The 22117-nt window shown below is 31.9% G+C and overlaps 1 protein-coding gene across 7 annotated transcripts in view; it reads right to left on the bottom strand.

The window, feature by feature from the left end:
• Positions 1–19315: 19315 nt before the first annotated feature.
• Positions 19316–22117, bottom strand: part of ALG12 (homolog of asparagine-linked glycosylation 12) — a 108995-nt gene continuing 106193 nt past the window's right edge. For 2 of the 7 annotated variants that reach the window (XM_010247797.2, XM_088895881.1), the window contains 4 exons: positions 21398–21463; positions 20346–20439; positions 20192–20269; positions 19785–20098 (listed from right to left, as the gene is read on the bottom strand). In XM_010247797.2, the coding sequence (XP_010246099.1) occupies positions 20084–20098; positions 20192–20269; positions 20346–20439; positions 21398–21463 (253 nt within the window). In that variant the 3' untranslated portion in view covers positions 19785–20083. Of the gene's footprint in view, positions 19716–19784; positions 20099–20191; positions 20270–20345; positions 20440–21397; positions 21464–22117 lie in introns of those variants that run through there. The other 5 variants (XR_016080927.1, XR_016080926.1, XR_016080928.1 and 2 more) reach the window with 5 other exon arrangements.

Genomic DNA, 22117 nt, shown 5'->3' with positions numbered 1-22117 from the left:
GAAAACATTAGATTGATGCACTGGTTTTTTCCAAATAACCATTCTACCCTTTTATAAATTATTTTACATACAAAATTATTTAAATAACCCCGTTTTAACTCAACAAAAACCTCCTTTAATGATCATCTCAATAATTTTACATACAAAATTATTGAAATATGTATTTTTTGTTGAGTTAAAATGAGATTATTTCAGTAATTTTGTATGTAAAATAATTTATAAAATGGTAGAATGGATATTTGGAAAAAAATGATGCATCAATCTAACGTTTTCTATGAAGGGAAGTTTTTGTTGAGTTTCTGAAAAGTTCAGGGGAGGTATTTATGATTGTTCGAAACTTCAGGGAAGGTTTTTGTATTTTACCCTATAATATAGTATTTATTATTTATAGGGAAAATTCCTGATTAGTACCCTATACTTTGGGCCTAGTGCCACTTTGGTCCCCAAACTTTAAAATGCGACAATTCAGTACCCAAACTTTTAAAACGTGACAATCCAGTACTTGTTGTTAACTAGCTATTAACCAACTATTAAGTGTCATTTGAAAAAGACACAAATGCCCTTCAAGTGCTATTTAATTATCTTTATCAACCATCTAAACGTTGACAAAAAATTAACTATCCCAAATCCTTGCCTTTTCCATTCAAAAAAGTTGGGGTCACATTTGAGTGGGCATTCTAGCGGCCCCAACTTTCTTGAATAAAAGAGGCAAGGATTTGAGATTGTTAATTTTTTGTCAATGTTTGGATGGTTGATAAAGAAAATTAGATGACACTTGAAGGGTATTTAATTTTTGTTTGTTTTTTTTTTGAATTTTTTATTTTTTTTAATTCCACATAATTATCCATTAAACCAATACATAAACCACATTTGCTTAACTATTTCTAACAACCATAAAGAAAGAGGAATTTGCTTTTCTAATGTTTAGCCAAGTGGCACTACTTCCCCCCACTTCTTCCTAAATTGTCTTTAATTCCTATTTATCTCCTAAATTATCTCTAACTCGTATTTATCTCTTAAATTATCTCTAAATTAGTAGAGAGATTCTCTCCTAAACTATCTCTAATTCCTATTTATCCTCTCCCCCACTTTTTATCTATATATATCTAAAGAAAGTTTAAATTAAAAAAATTCAGAACTATTTAAATATTATAACGAAATTATAAACTAAACTTAAAATATTTATTCAAAACACAAAAAAATAATAGATTTAATAATATTCATATTATTAATAATTCAATATTTTACAAAATTCATCATGAAATTATGTAGTAACAATATAAATTATAATTTTAAAAATTATTCAATTTAAATGTAATTCAAATAATAAAAATTTAACATTAAAAATAAAGCATTATTTAAATATTTCAATAACTAAAAATCTTAAATAAAAAATTCAAAATATCTAAATAATATAACGGAATACCTAATAACATTAAAATAAATAAAATTCAAATAATGAAAAATTTTAACTATTTTATATATTATTTAAATATTTAAATAACAAAATATTTAATATGAAAAAATTTTAAATAGTTAAAATAACGAAATTATGTAATAAAATTTAAAAAATTCATAAAAGTAGAAAAATAAGTATAATAGAATTCATAATATTCATATTAACAATAATTTAATATTTTACAAAATTAATAACGAATTACGTAATAATAGTACAATTATAATTTTATGGATTATTAAATTCAATAAATAATTAATATTTTAAGAATTTAAATAAAAATATTATTTAAATAAGTAAATAATATTGTAAATAACTAATTTCACTTATATCAATTAATAACTATAGAAAATAACTTTCAAAAAAATTCTTTTTATTAGTAATAATTTTACAATAATAGTGTATATTCATTATATATTGTATTTATTATAATTAATATTTATTTTATTTCAGTAATTATTTATTGGTTTTTATAAATATTCTTTCAATAATTATTTATAAATGTATTTTTATTTTTGTTATTTAATAGAAAATTATCAATAATTATTGGATATTAAACAACTATTATTTAACTTTTGAAATTTAATTTATCATATTTATTGTATTTTTGTCATAAATTTATTTTTAGTAATTATATATTTTTTATAATTTATAGATTAATACTTATTAGAGATTAAACTATTATTTAAGATTACATTATTTATTGATTAATTTAGTATATTTTTCAGTATTTATTATATTTTTGTAATTATTGTATTTTTATTATATACTAGCGGGGACCCGTGCGATGCATAGGATTTATTAAGCGAAAGCTAAATAATAAAAAAGGTCCTTTGCTAAAATACCCCTTATATTTTCATAGACTTGCTAAAGTCTAACCTATATTTAGAATTTTACTAAAAAACACTTATAATTTAAACTGGACTTGATCAATCTTCCATTAGATGATAGTGAAAATGACAGTGTTGACCCTAACATTCATTTAAATAAATTTAATCAAAAGAAAATAAAAATAAAAATATCATTTTTTCCCTTAATAAGACACGGGCAAACACTCTGTTGGCTATATTTAGTCAATTTTGTTTTTTGTACAAAAAAAGTGTTAAGGATATTCTTGGCTAATTTAGTATATTTTCAAATTAAAAAAATATCCTTAACGTTATTTATTTAAGATTACACTATTTATTGACTAATTTAGTATATTTTCAGTATTTATTATATTTTTTGTAATTATTGTATTTTTATTATATATCTATTATATTTTCATTATAAACTTATTTTCAATGATTGTGTACGTTTGCTATAAATTTTCAATAATCATTGGAGATTAAACTATTGTTATTTATTAGAGATTAGACTTTAAATTTAGTTGAAATTATGTGTTCAATGATTGGTTCAGTTCAGTTGCAGGTTGTTACGCCAACCAAATCAACCTGATCAAGTCCGCAGTGTGTTACTTGAAACCGATTGACTAATGGTGCATGATCTGGTTGCTCCTAACTGAACGACAGCTCAGACGTCAATTGCTTAGCTGGTCGGTCGAACTGCAAAGAAGGAATGCTCAGAGAACACGGGGTGGTCACTCCGATGCTTAAGTTAGTACTTAGTGGGTGTGAGTTGTGAACTTGATAGCGAGAGAGCTAGAATGCAAATAATCGTGCGTACCTGGGTTATAGGGGTTGGTGCCCTTATATAGGTGAGATGCCATGGGTCTCATGAGATACCTTTGAGATCCTTGGCCTACGTTGTTAGGAGTCCATTCCGCACCGGGAGGTGGATATCATGCTTGTCTGATTGGGGCAGGATGATGATAAGACCTACAATCGTGTGGCATGATCCTGAAGAGCTCGGAGACAGCTGGCTGCTTCTAAAAGTTCGCTACATGTCACCTTGGTAGGTTGGGCCATCCTGAGCTACTTAGACCTCGGTCCTGACCGAGGTGGCCGAGACACCCGAGGTGAACTGGCCTGCTGAGGTGGCAGGAAATGTTGAGTCACTGCCCAATCATCAAGTTGCATCCACGTGTCCGCTATTTAGTAGGTTAGGCCAAATCACTCCTCATCATTGACCATTAGCAAAAATCCACCAACTCGGGTTGTATCGATTTGGGTCTATTTTTAGTTTATTTTGTTTGTTCAAAAGATTTAAACTTAAAAAATTAACTTTAAATTCCATAAATTACAATGATATTATTAAAAAGTAAATTACAAAAATTATATCTATGATATAAAATATTTTAGACTAACAAATATAGGAATTTTCCTACTTTCCCGTATTAAAAAATTAAATTTGAAATATAAAATATTAATATATATTTATTAAACCAAAGCCGATCTAAAATACTTGACAACCGACCAACTCGGGTTGAGTTTGATCGGATTGTTTATTAAAAAGTTCAAATATAAAACAATTATATACTCTTATGTATTTCTATTGTTTAACTTTCGTTTAACAAAGCATGGGTCCCCGTCACCATGCCTCTCCTTGCTCCATTATCCCCACCCTACATTCTCTTTGACTTTCTCTCTTCTCCCCTTCCCACCACTCCCATTAAGCCATGTCACCCAACTACCTAAAAATATTCTTATAATCTCTCTCCTAAGGTATCTCATTTAAACCAATAAGAAAGTATCATGTTGCCCCACTCTCTAATGAATTCCTAAAATGCATTCCCTCCAATCTATATCCACTCTCCCTCATTTAAAATATTCATATTAATTAATAAATTGTTAAATACAGTTAATATTTAATCCCACCTATATTCAATGAGTATTAAATAGTGTTATTACCAAAAGTTAATAAATACGATTAGTAAATTACCAAAAAATAAGTATTATTAGTACGGTTAGTAAATTACCAAAAATTAATAAATATTGTTATTAATTAACTCATTAACAACATTTTATAGAAATTGAAAACTCTTTAACTAATTTCTATGAAATTGAGAATTATATTTAACAATTATCAAAAAGTATAAAAATTTAGTTATTGTTATTATTATAATTAATAACCAAATATAAATGGGGGAAAAATATTATAATGTTAAAAAATGAAATTATTAATTAATTTATATTGAAAAATAAAGATAAATTAGTGTAATTGTGTTAGTAAACTACCAAATAAAAAATATATTTAATAACAATTTAAAAAAAAGTTCAATAAATCCCCATGGTTACACAAATGTAATAAATTTTTCAAAAATTTTCATAAAACTACGTTTTTGTAAAATAACATTTTTAAAATTAAAAGATATAAATTATTTGAAAGTTTATTTAAAATGCATTAAATAATTATTGAAAAATATTATAATATTTTTGAAAATTTTAGGAAAATTTATGACATTTGATAGATTTTGGAAAACCATTGAAAAATTATGTAATTTTCATTGCAAATTATTGAAAATTATTAAAGATCAATGACTATGGGAAATGGAGAACTATAATTTGAAGAAATAATTACACAAATTATTAAGATAAATTAGTATAATATTGGAAAAAGGAAATTATTGGTTAGCTTATATTAGAAATTATAAGATAAATTAGTATAATTCTATAAGTAAAACATTTAAAAAGAAAATAAATTATTTAATAAAAATTTGAATAAACTTTCAAAATTACACAAGCACAATAATTTTTCTAAAATTTTCATAAAATTACATTCTTGAATATTAAAGACAATTTAGTGTACTTTTAGAAATTTACCATGTGGTTGATACTCAACATATCCTTTTGATCATTTCTATCATCAAATTGAATATTGGGTCGACGGGACAGTGTTTTCAAAACTGGATCAAACCAGATGGTTAGACCGAAAAAATTGGGAACCGGACACCGTTTCACCTCGAAAACCGCTTTTTGTCCAAAAACCGTTTATTTGGTTAGCGAACCATTGACCTGAGGAGTCGAATTATCAACCCGGACAACAGTTTTTCGACCCATAACAGTTTCCTATCTAGTCCAATTTTAAAAACCTTGGACGGGGAGTGGGTGCCTTGCCTTGAGCTTGGCTTGGTGTGTGGCATGGCCTGGCCCAAGGCCTAACCCATGGACCAACCTGACCCACGACACGACACGGAGCTCGTGTAGGCTTGAGCCGTGGGCCATGCCGAACCGACCCCCCAAATTATAACAGAGGAGGAAGGCATGGCCTGGGACATCTCATGGGCCAGCACGACACGACTCGCACTTTGTGTAGGCCCAATTTACACCTCTACTTGAACCCGCCCAATACTAGGGATGAGGCAGGGAAATTCGATGATTCTCCATCCTTGATGAGGAGTGGGGTGCCTTGCCCCTGAACACGCCCGACATTGAGGAGTGGTTACCTTGCCCTGAACCCACATAACATTGGGGACGGGGTGGGGATAGGGTAGAGTGTCTTGACAATGGGGCAGGGAAAGGGATGGGGTGCCCTGCCTTGAACCCACCCCGTTGTCATTCCTATATAATTGTTAATTATTAGTGGAATTAATAAAAATGTTAGATTTTGTAATTATTTTTATTTATTTTAAAATTAATCAAAATTTCATTTAAAAATAATAAAAAGAATAAAAATTATTAAAATTACTATAAATTATTAATTAAACTAAATTTATTAAAAAATATTTGTTCATATTCACTTAACAAAAAATATTTTTTATAAATCAACATTAAATAAAAAATAAAATTATTAAGTCTTTTAGATTTTCCCGTGCATCGCATGGGTCCCTACTAGTAATATATTACATGTGTTTTTAATATTTTTATTATATTATATTTATTTACAATATATATTATAAATATAAAAAAACTGATAGATCGAGCCGATAAAAAACCAAATAAGTCAAAAAGATAATTGATTGGCTTTGGTTTAATTTCAATTCACAATTTTCCAAAAATAAGCCCACAATTTGATTAAGCACCCTTAATTCATATAGTTGTTGCCATATATCTATATCTATACTACCTATAAAAGAGTGAATGTCCCTTCTTTCTGAAATTTTCATTGGACATTTTCTACTCCTTATCTAAGCATACAATGGGCATAAAAGAGGGCATATATGTCCTTTACTCTCAGTTCAGAAACTATCCACTTATAACCGTTCAAAAACTGTCCACTTATAATTGTTCAAAAACTACCCATAGATTATAAATAGTTTTGTAAATGAGGTTCTAAGGAGAGTGACCAAGTGGCACGACTCAACCCTCCTTCTCTCTACAAGTTCTTAATTTCACAACTTTACAACGCTACAGATTCATAAGTTCTCGGTTTGGAAAGCGATTACCAATAAATTTCATTCTGCCTTCTTTACTATTTTCCAACAGCCATATGCAAATGCACGTACACATTTACTAGTTTAATAAAAAGTGCCAATGAAATAAATCTCATTATATAGGAAGTGTGGAAATGAAACCAAAATGGGGAATTCTATACCACCAAAATGGGGAATTCTAAACCAAAATCCAACTGATCATTCCCTGGACACCACAAGTACACATCAAAGGATGTTGGGTCTCACCACACAACAGCAACACCCCGCGAATGCACCAAAAGTTTTCTTGTCGGATCATCATAGCTAGGGAGGGATTATTGCATTTGCTGTGGAATTGTTGATGTTTCGCTCTCGCCCTCTCTCTCAAACTCTGATGCTTCTAAGAAATCTATGATGTGGGGATAAGTCAGTGATTTCTACATTCCTTACGACACTAATCAAATCAACAAGCTATTTTAAAAGCGTGTATAGCACTCTGTTAGGAATTAGGATTCCACCCAGAAACTAAATGCAGCCGCTAGTAGTGTTGGCATCTTGTTGGGTTTCAACACGCCATAACATGATAAAAAATTAAGGAAAAAAGTTTTTATATACATTTATAATGGACTAACCTAATCTATGATGTCCTGTAAAGGAATAATTTTATCTATTAATCGACTAAGTTGCACACTTGATACACAGACATAGACATAAAGAATACCGATTGAGGATCCAAATTCTTTCTTTTTCTTTTTTCTATTTTTTTCTCACTAGAGTAATTGCTTGCCAAATGAGGATAGTGTTGTCGATGTGGGTTGGATTTGGTCTGGGCCAGGGTAGATACGGATTTGACAGGACAAGTAAATAAGAGTGTTTACGGTTCGGTTGGCCTAAATTCTAAATCAAACCAATAGTACTGGTTTTCCAAAATTCGATAACTAAAACCGAATGAAAGTCGGTCAGTTCGGTTTATTGAGTTTTTTGGTTTTTATTTTTATAAAATATATTATAAATAAATATATAAATATATAATAAAAAATTAAAAATATACATAAAATATTATATTATAAATAATAAGTAATGCATTATATATTATAAATATATATATATATATTTATGTATATATATGTATTATATATATATATATATATATATATATATATATACTAGTGGGGACCGATGCACGATATTTATTAAGTGAAAGTTAAATAATAGAAAGGGTCATTTACTAAAATACCCCTTATAGTTTCATAAATTTACTAAAATCTACTCTATAGTTAGCATTTTACTAAAACACCACTTATAATTTGCAATGGATTTAATCAATATTCCATTAGATGACAGTGGAAAATGATAGTATTAGTTTAAATCTTTTGAACCGATTGACCAAACTAAAAAAATCGACCCAAACTGATACAACTTGAGTGGATCGGTTTTCACAAAAGGTTAATCTGTTTCAATTGACCAACTCCCCAACCTGACCAGGTCAGTTTGGTTGGCCAAATAGCATATGACCAAACTGAACCAACTCATAAACACTCATAATTTCTACTAAATTAATAGTCTTATCTCTGATAAATAACAATAGTTTAATCTCCAATAGTTATTGAAAAATTATAGCGAAAATACACAATTGCTGAAAATATATTGATAATGAAAAAAATACAATAATTACAAAAATAAAATAAGTATTAAAAATATATTAACTTAGTCAATAAATAGTTCAATCTCAAATAATAGTTTAATCTCTAATAAATATTAATCAATAAGTTATAACAAAAATACAATAAATTAAATTAAAAAATTTCAATGATAGTAGTTTAATCTCTAATAATTATTGAAAGTTTTCTGTTAAATAACCAAACAAAATAAATTTATACATAATCATTGAAAATATATTTATCACAAAAAATAATAAATAATTACTGAAATATAATAAATAATAAATTTAGTATATAGAATTATATAATAAATACAGATTAAGAGTTTAAAATTATTATTAATAAATATTAAGTTTTTTGAAAGCCATTTTCTCAAATTATTACTTGATAGAAGTGAAATTCATTATTTACAACATTATGTAAAAATATTAAATTATTATTAATTTCAATATTATGTTATAATTATTTTTCTACTTTTTAGAATTTTTTTAAATTTATTACATAATTTCTTTATTTTAAATATTTAAAATCTAGTTATATTAAATATTTTGTTCTTTAAAATATATAGTTATTCAAATACTTAAATAATTTATACAATATTTAAATTTTAAATATCATTTTTATTGAATTTAATTATCCATAAAATCATTATTTATATTATTATTACATAATTTCATTATTAATTTTGTAATATATTAAATTATTCTTAATGTGAATATTATGTTATAATTATTTTTCTACTTTAAAGAATTTTTTAAATTTGTTACGTTGGAGCCACAAACTCTTCCCTACACACAGATATTGGTAATATGTCATGGGTAGGGATGTGGAAAGAGTTTGTGGGTCGGAGATCTAGAGTGCTCATTGACAACCTAATGAAGAATGTAATCCTTATTTATTTTTCTTTAACATTTTTGCCCTTTAACAAAAAGGTTGCACTAACAACTGCATGCGTGACACATTTGAAAGCATGAAATTAATTAATTCTCAAATCATTCTTCGCAATAATTTTTTTTTCTATGAGTAGTTCAATAGCCAATAATAAAAAATGAAAACAATTTAGGAATAGAAATTTTGACTGAATTTTGTGCTTTAAAAATGTAGTAATAAATTTGATAAAGATAGAGATATTACTAATAAATGGGTGTTATGTAGTGATTTATTAGGACAACTTATTTTTACCCAAAACAAGTTGAAGGAAAAATTTGTCTATACATGCTGGTGGTGAGGATATTGTAGTAATTAAAAAAACTCACGTAATAGTTAACACCTGCTAACTCACCATGTTTTAATAGATTAGTAACCATTGCATGTGACAATTCTAGATGATGATAATATAATAATAATGTATCCAAAAAATTTTATAAATATATATTTATATTTTTTTTGTTTTTATTATTAATCGGATGTAAATTGCAAAATCCAACTCTGATTACTTAAACACCTCATCCAAATATGTAATAGTCGGATCAAGTTGTAAAGTTTCAAGTATCATTGTAGGCCTAGCGAGATTCTTATCTTTGTAATGTTTTATCTTTTTGGTGTATCTTTTTTGTTCATTTATTAAATAAATGTAAGATTTAAATAGAGGGAATTGAATGAGGTGAAAAATATTAATTCAATTTACAAATTAAACCTCATAATTAAATATGGGCTAAATTAAAAAATGAGTATTTTAGTCAAAAGAAAGCCCCACAATCTTATTCATATTTTTAATAGTAGTGTAAATATAGAATTATAGAAGTGTTCATTTTTTTTGTAATTTTTGTGTTTCTGTGTAAAAATAATTCTGATATGTTACATTTACTATTTTGTTTAATATGATAATTATACAATATTATATATGTGCATGGATGTTTTTTTTTGCAAAATTTATGTATTTTTATATTTTATTAATTTTTATTATTTATTGATGACATTAAATGTTAACAATTTTGACCCAAAAGTCGAACTATTGATCGTTGCCAAATAGTAAAATAATTTCATTTTTGGTCAGTTCCAAATTATGTATTTCATTTTCATTATCAATAAAAATAATATTGTTTATTACATTTATTTTTTAATTTGATTAACAAAAATATCATAAATGTGTTTATTTTTCTACATTTTTGTAATTTTCTATATTTATTTTTATTTTAAAATTTTATTAGATAACTATGACTCCATAGGTTAATCAATTTGATTTGGATTAAATGAGGTGGAAAGTAATAATTGAAATTACATTTTCAACCCTTACAATTATAGATGGACTAAATAGATAAGTATGGGCATTTTAGTTGCCATTAAAGTTGTAATAAAATAACTTTTATACCCTTTCTAAAACAAAGAAATAGAGGGTAATTTTCATCCAAAAATGTTTGGGATAAGTTTGCATTAACCAAAACCAATTTGGTTGAGCATCCCCGTTACTAGGGGTGCTCACGGTTCGGTTAACCAAATCGTAGGCTAATTTTTGAAATCAAACCGGGCTTATGTTTTTGAATAATTGGTAACCGAAAACTGAACCAAAGCCAATCGGTTGACTGGTTGACCGGTTCAATTAACCGTTGGTTCAGTTCATCGGTTTTTCGGTTTTTTATAATTTACAATATTTATTATAAAAAAATATAAATATATAATAAAATACTAGAAATATATATAATATTATATTTTAAATAATAAATAATATATTATATATTATAAATATATATATATAATGCATATTTATTAATATATATAATATACATAAAATATATAAATATATGTATACCGGTCGGTACGGTTAATCGCCGGTTTTCTATTTTGGTTAACCGAAACCGAATCGATACCTTTGGTATTTTTTAAAATATTGAACCAAAACCAAATTGACCGGTTTAATTAACTAAATTTTCAGTTCGGTTTTGATTGTTTTTTTTTTTGTTCAGTTCGGTTTTTCAGTTTTTTTTTTTTTTCATCCCTACCCGTTACCAATAGTTACAGTCACAATTCTGATGTTCAGAATGCTTATATTGGCTTTTCGGATTTTATTTTCACCAAACATACTTCAGAAGTTTTATGTAAGGCCCAGTTCAGAACACCAAAAGCCGTATCCTGAAAGCCTTCACGAATGCTCACGGGTCTACAGACTTAAAAGTCGGCTTCATAAAAGCTAAGCATTTCTAACTAGACCCCATTTGACCTTGCCAGACCCATTAATTCCTAGCTGTGCCTCAATCAATGTTTTAAAAACTGACGTAGAATCAGGGAACCATTTTGGTTACTGATTTTTGGATCAGCGATTCGACCATTTGGTTTGAATGGACAGTCCATTATAATTAAAAAAATAAAAAATAATTAAATAAAAAGTGACCAAATATCATTGTTCAACCGCCTATACCAATGGATTACTGACCAAATCAACAATTTTTCGGGCAAAGAAATAGTTCAAGGGTGAAATGGAACATGTCACTTGGATGATTTTTAAGCCGAACGGTCCGACGACGGTTCGAAAACCATGACCTCAATAGTCAATATAACACCAACTTCAAGTGCGTTTTAGGCAATTTAGAGATGGAATCAACCGACCACCCACTAACCACAGTATTGATCTATTCACCTCATTGCCTGTTTTGGCAGCACACAGTAAAGTCAGCTTTCAGAGTTTGGGTGAGTAAGAGGAGATGGAATCAACTTCAAAGCATCGATCTCTGTCACGCTAGCCCAATTGCAATTGGCCTTTAATTGTTATATATATAGAGGCCTAGCCAGTAGCGAGACAAATACATTTCATTTAAATTTTTTACTTTCTCCTTTTGTTTGGGTGAATTAGATTGAAATGACTTCATATCTATCTTCTTGAGCTGTAGCAACATAAATGAATGAATGGGCTTCAATTTTGGATTCGGTACTCTTCTGTTTGGATTGATCCATCCAACAATTTCAATGGTGGCATCATTTAATATTACGCCTCCCCGATGCTTGTCAAAAGTTCCCAATGACACCGCAAAATTAAGGCAAGGGGTGTATCATGAATGGCGATTGTCCCACTTGTTTATTAGGATTTGGTGAGAATACAAGTGTACCATAGTTAAGTAATTAATTATAATTGCTCAGGCCAGTATTTGGTATACATGGGGTTCCACGCCACATGTGGGTCTCATGTAAATCGGATTTGATCCTCACAAGAACGTGTACAGCCACTTGCAGTCATATATTGGGAATATCTCCGTACTGTACGTTTTTATTTATAGAGAGATATTCTCAATGCATGGCTACAAATGGCTGTGATGGCGGTATAAACACGGCCTTATGAGGACTGAATCTGAGTTCGGTCTCATGTAGATAGAATACTGATATGTTCACTCATGATTGATCACTAAGTCAGGTTTTCATATTTGTGTATTGAGAACATCTCCACCCCACAATGTCACACAGCACATTCCCGTCGTATATTGAGACATCTCCCAGTGATAATATCAGAACTGATAATATCATCATCGAGAGATGTTTCCAATACACGATAGAGATGTACTGTGGGACTTTGTGAGGCGGAGATGTGAATTCGGTTTTAACTCCCATCTGCCACAAACAAGACAATGTAAAATGGGCCACTAAACCCACGGAGTCAATGGTCTAGCCTATTTATTGGATGCACCGGCGCAACTAATGTGTCTACTTCTGATTGGATTATGTAGTCCCTCATGCACATCTTATTTGCAGAAGATATGTGAGGCAATCAATATATCTGAGGCACAGTTGCTAGAGGCAATCAAAATATCTGAGGCACAGTTGCTAGGTCTTCGACTGGTCACGTTTGGTACAATTGGATTGGGATGCTATGGAAATCAGATTTGATGCTCATAAAATTCCACTCATAGCGTTTTCATAGCCCTTTTCAGTCTTGCATTGGGAACATTTCTTCATGAATAAAAAGATACAAGAATAGAGATGTTCTTGACGCACGATTGAAAAGGGTTGTGAAAACGGTGTGAGCACAATTTTGCGAGGACTGAATCCACTCTCGATGCTATGGTGTAATGTAGTCTGACTCATCCGGTCTGATCGGCATGTTGACCTGTAGAAGGAGGTGGGAGTGGGATTTTCCTGATCAGTAGCCTGTGAATTCAAATCAACAAAAGCATCCTCACTCCCCTGGAGGTATCTATCACTCGCTGTCCAATGATACACAGAAAAGAAAAAACACTTCAAAATGAACCACGCCACAGAACTGTGGCTGGATAGGGCCGGGCACAAAAATTTAGTGTCACAGCTTGGGCTGGGCTACTTGTTAGGTAGCCCTATTCCATCCATCCTTCCATGTCTTAGTTGTACAACCTATTATTATTTTTGTTATGTTTGGACTGAAAAATTTCAGTCTCAGATGTCAATCTGTTTGATCCATCACACACACACATGATCCATTCATTTATCAATGTATCTCCCTTGTGGGGTCTTCTATTAGTACAACTCAAATCCAGAGAAACTTCCACCTGTTGGCTCAAATAATTGGAATAGGGCTGTTGAATGCTTCTCTCAACTCTTCATAATTGAGTTAGACAAAAAAAAGTTAATGACCCAAAGGTTTTCTGGGTTGAATATATACTTGTGATTGTGTGATTTCAGTAACAGATTGTGCTGATGTCAAAGACTCAGAGCTTAATATTAGGTAATGATATCAAACCAAAGTTGCACAAGCAAAAGTTAGGCAGCACACAGATTTTTCTGGTTGGATTTTGGTCAGCTAGATAAGGGGATGGATTGGGTTTGTAACGAAGATGAACTTTAGTCTGACTCTATCCTGCTATCCACCACATGAATATGGGGCGTGGCAGGTGGTGGTATTGGAGATAAAAGAAAACTAAAAGGAAAAGAACAAAGAGCAAACAATGATAGAGAATAAAAAAAAGACAGAGAATCACAAGCACTACTTAATATTGAAATTGAAATCTCATAGGCCATTGGCCATTGCCTCAAATCCACCCCTCCCCTTCTCTTGTGGGTACTCAACCTTGTTCACGAATGTTAAATGTTATTAATTTTATTTGCACAGACAGGTACATCAATTATGGGTTTCTGGGTTTCTTAACCACAGTAAATTGTCAAGTCCTGGTCAGTCTTTTGAAGTAGAGGACATTAGCTCCCCCAAAAAAAGATCTTAATAGAGGAAAAAATTGTCATTTAGTAATTGAGCAACTCTGTGTCATGCTACTGTTTCTACAGTGAGATTGGTCTCCCCTTTTACACGACAAAAACTACACAGGGGCATTGCCCAAATTTCTAGAGAATTCATACTCAAGAGTCAAGAAGAAGAGCATGAGGGGAGAGATCAGGGGCTGTTCCTTGAAAATCACTAAATGACTTTTATGGTCAACATAAGCGCACTTTTGCCCAATTAGGAGGCATTTATGAAAATCATGGGGGCACCCTGATGACCAAGCAAAGTATTTATTTGGTCAAGGTCGCCAAAAATCAACCCAATCACTTTCACCTCCAAACCAAAACCAAAAGAAAGAAGCGAGAAAAGAATGAATCTTAACTTTGTACTCCCTCACAGATTTTCATGTTTGATTCATCTTTTTTTTTCCCTCTTTTGAGAACAAGCAAATATATTTCAACTGTTAAATTTTATTTGCCTTGTTGGAGCAAAAAAAATTGTGAAATTTTGTAACTTGGAAAATGAAAACAACCCAAAAGGATTTAATTCTCATGGAAAACCATGATATATATAAAGAAATGAAAATGATAATATCAACTTCACGCGGTACTTCTGGACATGTGGCCGAATATGACAGCCGGCCAAATGGACTTGTTAAGGGGAAGGAAGGAAAGGAGAAGTTGAGTACAGAAAAGGTTTGGATGCAAGAGGCTTCAAGGAAGGAGGCTATATAAATATAAATATGAATATAAATATTTTTCTTGAAACCCCACTATTTGCACTGGCCCACCCACCACATGATCTTCTAGGTGAAGTTTCACCTCAATTGGGCCCTTCTCTCTCTCTGTTGCATTCATAGATGACCTAAATATGCTATGACACAGTTGATAATGTAATGCTGGGCCCTTTTCTCACATCAGATTGGAATCTACTTGATACTAGACCCTACTTTTGTAACATATGCTATAATACTTCCATCGCCACCCTAAAGTCTAAAGATGTTGGAGCAGAATAGAATAGAGTAGAATACCACCAATTCTCTAAACCTGCAACCAAGAAACCACTGGATTGAAATCTCAGTCTCTGCACCTGTTTGACAGAGACTGTATCAATGTAGACCCTTTAAAAATCCATTAGATTGAAATAATTTACATACTTGCAGTTCCTGAATGTGGAGACTTGTGTGGTATTCTATCAAGTATCAACCTACCCAAATAAAAAAAAAAAATTTCTAATCCAATTGTATGTATTCCACCAGGTGTACTTTACTAATACTAAAACAATGAAGTTAAAAAAGAATATCTATCGGGTTCGACTATGATATGGGAAAGATATGATATCTGAAAGACTTCTAATCAATCAATTGGAATAAAAAATCTGATAGCCAATTAAGTATTATTTATCAAAATTCATGGGTGGGTTTTAATTGGTCAAAACTCTTTCCATACCATATCTTTCCCACATTATAGATTTTTCTATATCTATATATTATTAGTTTATTATTAAGAAATACTACTATATGTCTCCACTACTCTGAAACCAGACTTTTTTAGTCCTTTTCCTTACTAGAGGTATGGCACTATAGGGATATAGGTCTTCTAGAAATTAAAAATAAACCACATATGACTTTTTCCTTGCCTTTTCTTTTTTCTTATAGTTTAAAAGTAGTAAATCTTTACCCTGATTATGATTATTGTTAGTCAAACTTAATTAATCAAGAGAAATGGATACAATAATAATTAGGGTTTAAAACAGTTTGGTTAAAAAAATATAAAACTTAACAAATTCAGAAAGAAAAAGAGAAAAAGGAAAATACTTCAGAAGATTAATACCATTTCTGCAATGAAACGGTGTGCTAATTACTCTTGCTGCCATTCGTCCCATGGATGGAAACCCAGCATTGAATGGTTTGTCTTGACCACATGATTCTCTAAAGAAGACCCTAACTGATCCAATCGGTTCACCTCTTTCTCCATGGACAAATCATATAAAAAAGGCAATTACCCAATGTTATGTCTCACCTATATGGGGTCTTAGGAGGGGACAAATCATATCATCAGGTGGATAAAAATCAAGTGATATCGCTAATCATTTGGGAATGGCATCTCTGGGTGAGAGTCATTTGATGACATTTTCTGATCTCCGTACATCAGGCTTATAGTTGTTGAAAGCAGGATTCCTCATTAGTATTGGTCCCATCCCACGTGAGAGAGGAGTCCGGGTTTTCTACCCACGAAACTCCATCCACATTTACTCACATAACATCGCAATCACACATGAAGAACATCTCATCCTCTTATATATTATTATGCACGGAGAAATGTTCCCAATGCATTGGAGATAGTATTTTGTGGGTAGGCATGAATAGAGTTCTTGTGAGAAAGAGATCCCAAGTCCTAAGAGAGTGCCTCACTAAAGATCAACACCATCAGATGACTGCTATCTAAATTATTTGGACGGTGAAAAGGATTGTCATGGAGTCCAAATATAAACGGTTATACAGGCTATCTCTTAGGTGGGACCCACCTTAGGTTAGCTACCAATTCTCTACAATGAGGAGAGAGCACTATATAGCAGTTGTAACACTGCTAGTGCGGTTCAAACATAATCTAATTTGGCTGTATATACACAGAAAATTATAAGAGGAAAAAGGGGCAATAATCTGGTTGAAGGACAAATGAAAGAGATGTTCTCTCCTCAAATAATTCAACCTTCTGTCTCTGTCTTCATATCTTCAGAATTCTGTTTCCTAAAGCTTAAAAGGTAGCTATTACAGGATGATGACTGCAAATAGGGTAGGCAGATGAAGTGGGCGACTGGAAACGATTTGAAAAGAAATTTAAAATTTTTATACCATTTGAAAGCACAAGTTTGTAATCTAAAACGGATTTATCAAGTTGGTTAAATTAAAATATGAGAAATAATACAGTTCTTTTTTTCTTTTTTTTTTGCTACTCACAAGTAATTCAGTTCTTGTAATCTTAAAATGGTCTCCTTTGCAAATTGGGATTCTCAGAAGAACTTCCTTTCCAAATGATGAACTTAGGTTTTTATGTCCCCCCATAGGTTTCTTTCATTATTATTAATAAAATTTTTCGGTGGCCACCCCTTCACCAGGAGTAAAGTTTGGGGTTTAAAGAAAAAGGTAATCTTCCCTACATCCAATTGGAATATATTGAAACTTAATGGTTGAGATCACATTTCGACATTAATATTTGGCCTTAAAGCAATCATAATTGGGTTGGGCCCCAATGAATTTTGTGTGAAGATCTTCCATGTGCTTGCTACTTTTTGCAAGTACATGTTTATGCATGAGGACGATGCACAAGAGGACCTAGAATTTTGATAAATCTATCTCCAAAAAAAGTTGAGCATGATTGTTATGGGGACAGACACAGAAGTTTCTTAAATCAAGGAGGCTTGAGTTTGACTCGATTCTATGATTCAGTTGTTTTGCAGTCACCTTTGGTGAAGCAAGTTTGGTTTGCCATTTATATTCCACTAATCTGATTGTTAGCTTTGTTACCACTTACCAGACGAGCAAAATGTAAGCCTACTATGGGGTCTTTGTATGACTCTTTCTTTCTGAGGAAGTGTCATGAAGAACACGGTATTCACCACGCCTGAGTTTTGCATCGACCTTTTCTTTTGATCCAGCAACTCATCAGATGATTGACATAAAAATCTGAGTTATCTGATTTTGAATGTGGTGTAAAAGTAAAAGTACGCCAATTGAGTTGTACACCAATCGGTTTAAAAGTTATGAACCATTGTAAACTGGAAAGTGTGATTATCGATGTAAATATTTACATCGTCTTTATCAATATTGTATTTACATCGATTATTGATGTAAAACTTGACACAAGTGAAATTTTACATCGATTTTTGATGTTTAACTACACTCTTTCCAAACGCCAATAAATATGGATTGGAATGTTTAAGTACTCCGATCCCTATTTAAACCACAAACAAATGCAGCCTTAGGATTTCACACATGGTTTTATGGCTTATCTGTGCAAGTAACTACACGGTTTCAGCCTTCAGATGGCATTGGATTATAATATGCAATACAGCCTGGATGTCCCTCTTATCTCTTTGAACTCATCCATGAAATTTCACATTCCTTGTCAGTGTCCCACCAATTCAGCTGTTTGATTGTTTTTAAAAATTTGTTTTCTCAGCCATTGGGTTTATTTTGGGGGAAAGAAACAACTATTCTTTGCGTGCCTTAAGAGAAAGAAATGTCATAACTTCTTTTGTAATCTTCATGAATTCTCACTAACTTGAATTCTTGGTCCATGAAAGACGCTTGTGCTGCTTATTAGGAAACCTGAGCATTCATGCATTGGACCCTCTCCACTAAGTGAAAGGAAATGACAGCAAAATTCCAACAGTGTGAAAACCTCATAGCGAATGCTTTTGGGGTCCTGACAAGAACCACAGACATACTTGGTGGAAATAGATAGGCTTGGGGTACACACTAATTTACTGTATGATGGAACAAGTTAAACCCAGAAAGCCGAGCAGATAGAAATAATATTACTTTATTCAGGTAATCTTTTATATGTGGTTCTTGTTATGCTCGGTTTGGCCTGTTATGACCGAGCTGTTAAATCTTAAATCAGCTCAACAGATAACACCAAAACCAACCTGGCAAAATCCAGCTTTAGAAGCAAAGTTAATTTGGGTGGTATGCATCAGGTATTCAGGTTGAGGGTCAACCAAGGCCCAACTCTAAGATGCAAATCTCAGGCTTGGAACTGGCCCAACCCAAGGTCAAACCAAATTTTATTTATTCAGGTCCAATTCGAACTTAAACCAACTCAGAAGAGATTGAAAATATGTACACATGCATATTTATACATGTATATAATTAAAAAAGATATTTTCATAAAAATAAAATACATATATGTGTTTGTCTGAGTGGACTCAGGCTACTCAACGCCTCAACACACAAGCCCAGTTAGTAAAAAAAAGCTTAGGATCTTTTTGTTTTTGGTTTGCAAGAATAGGGGAATCAGAATCCTATTCCCATCATAATGGCATTCCCGATTACCATTCCCTCCCCCTCCGGAATGAGAACCCAATCCAGCCAATTCTGATTCCAATTCCTATTCTAGCCTGAGCCAAACAAGCAGGAATAGACCATTCCGATTCTAACTCCAAAGGATTTCTATTCCAATTTTGATTCTGGCTGCAAATCAAACAGACCCTTAAGTTAGGACGGATTGGGCCCATTCCATCCAAGTTGCAACCCTAAACACAAGCAAGGATGCAACCACCCTAAGAGTGCATAAGACGTATCATACACAATACTAATATGCATACACGTTCAAAAGGTAAGGCAGAGCAATAATTTAACTAAAAAATTGTGAACCATCTACAAATACAGGTTAAACCATAATAGGTACATTCACGATGGATGGATTTCATACCTAGACAAATCTCTCAGCCACATCAAAAGGAATTATATTCAAATGATGAAGCTCTTCAACAACATCGCTACGCAAGAACCGCCACTGGATACTAGGTTAGCTCTCTATTCTGATGCTGGGGATAGCAGTTAGGGATTGAGGTCATTGTATCTTGATAGTGATCTTCTTTGCAACTTTTGGAGCCATCTTTTAATCCCTAGTTGTCTAATACAAATATCAAAATTAAGGACAGTCTACGTAAAGAACTTCTCACCCATCTAACTTCAACTAGAGAGAGAGAGACGTATAAATACATACCTTGCAACCTGGCCATTGCATGTGCATGATGTCTAGGTTTCTCAAGTTTCCATGAATAAATACTTTTGGCTCCTTCAGCTGTGCCCATGACAAAGCAGTCAATTAACTCCTGCTATCACAGAGTTACTTCTAGGAGAGAAAGATCGATCTTTACCAGTAAAAAGGGTGGGAGTCCCATATGAAGATGAGCCCTTGAGAACCCGCTTACAGCAAATAAACACTTGAACCCAGGAACATTGGGATGCTCACTGCAACAGAAAGAAATAAATACCCCATGCATGAGATGACTCCCATTTCATATTTAGTGATTGACTGCTAGTATCACTATGGATAAATGTACAAATATGTACAAGTTCATGTATATATTTTCTTGTTTTATGTAATAGAAGAAAACTGGCAAGAAATATTATAAAACTTGGATATAATAAAGTTTTCTAATATAATTGCAGTTGCACTACTCTGATCCCAGTAGTGTCCAAAACCTGGCTGATAATGATTGGTGCCAAACGGTTAATAATACAGTCCTCTAGTATCATCATGAGACAGAAGCACTTTGTTTTCAACTGATAAGTTTCTATGGAGCATAAACCTCAAAATAAATAATAAACAATAAACAGCCAACAATGGCCATACAAAAGAAATGGGAATGTCTTCAGTCCCGGGAGACAGGTTGTAGTGCAGTATGGAGCATTCAAAACTTGCACCACATATCAGTAGGTTCAGAAGATTGGCACCAACCACTAAACCAGTCCACTTAATAGGCTGTCTACAGAAGAAATTAAATCAGCATGACCAGATGAATATTAATCATCTCATCAGCAAATCAGTGTATTTCTTGATTATAAGAGGACCTTATTCCACCACATATACAAATATGAAGGATCTGATCCCCCGACCATGGAACACATTGCATATAATATGGGCCCACAAATTGCACTGCATCCTGTGTCCCAAACCCAAGCTTTGCCTTCATATTTGTACGTGAAATCTTGACAGAGGAATATATTTCATATGAAGCATGCAGAAAAACATATATGCTTATCTCGAAGACACTTTCTACCACCCCCCCCCCCCCCCCCCCCCCCCCCCAAAAAAAAAAAAAAAAAAAAAAACGAAACAAACAGATGCAAAAAAAAAAAAAAAAGAAAGGCCAAGGATCCGGTGAATCACTATAATAAGCAAGAAACGTCATTGAGAACTACTCACTTCAAAAGATATGTAAAATTCCTGTTCCCAAGTTCTTCAATGGCAATCCCTTCTTCTTTGGAGTACCTGATTTTGTAAAAGAAGACATCATACAAATTACTAGATAATGTGATGAGTAGACACAAAGTTTTAGCACATAAACGATCAAATCAGGGTGACGTGGTTTTCACAATGAGCAAAATTTATTTTTATCCCCAGTATAATATAAATATGAAATATTGAATCTCTTAATTATAAGTTTTAAATAATTTCATATATTATTTGTGCGCATATATAATTATATAATATATATTATAAAAATTATCTGGAACCAGATCACCAGATTTTAATAAGATTGGATTGGAATCAAATCTGCATCTGATCCAATTATTAAACAGATGAAAGTTCTAAAATCCAATTTGATTAAGTAAATGGATCACCCAAATCTGAAATTGTCAGATTCAGATTGGCTGTCGGATAGAGTTCCAGACTTTTAGACTCAACTGAAAGCCCTAAATATTATAGATTTGTGTATTGGAGAATAAGTTGTTAATAATGGCAAAATCTGAAGCTGGCAAGCATGAGAATGTGGGTTCAATTCTGAGAGTGTCCACTTTTCTGCCAAAAAAAAAAGAAAAGAAAAAATGCTGAAGGTAAGGACCGTATCCAGCCTACCCCTTCCAAGATTCCCAATAGCTGGCACCAACACTGGGTAATGGCCTCAGACTGAGTTCCTAATAG

The sequence above is a fragment of the Nelumbo nucifera genome, chromosome 1, assembly GCF_055504915.1.
Source record: "Nelumbo nucifera cultivar China Antique chromosome 1, China Antique-T2T, whole genome shotgun sequence".
NCBI lineage: Eukaryota > Viridiplantae > Streptophyta > Magnoliopsida > Proteales > Nelumbonaceae > Nelumbo > Nelumbo nucifera.
This window is presented reverse-complemented; position numbering and strand designations above follow the sequence as displayed.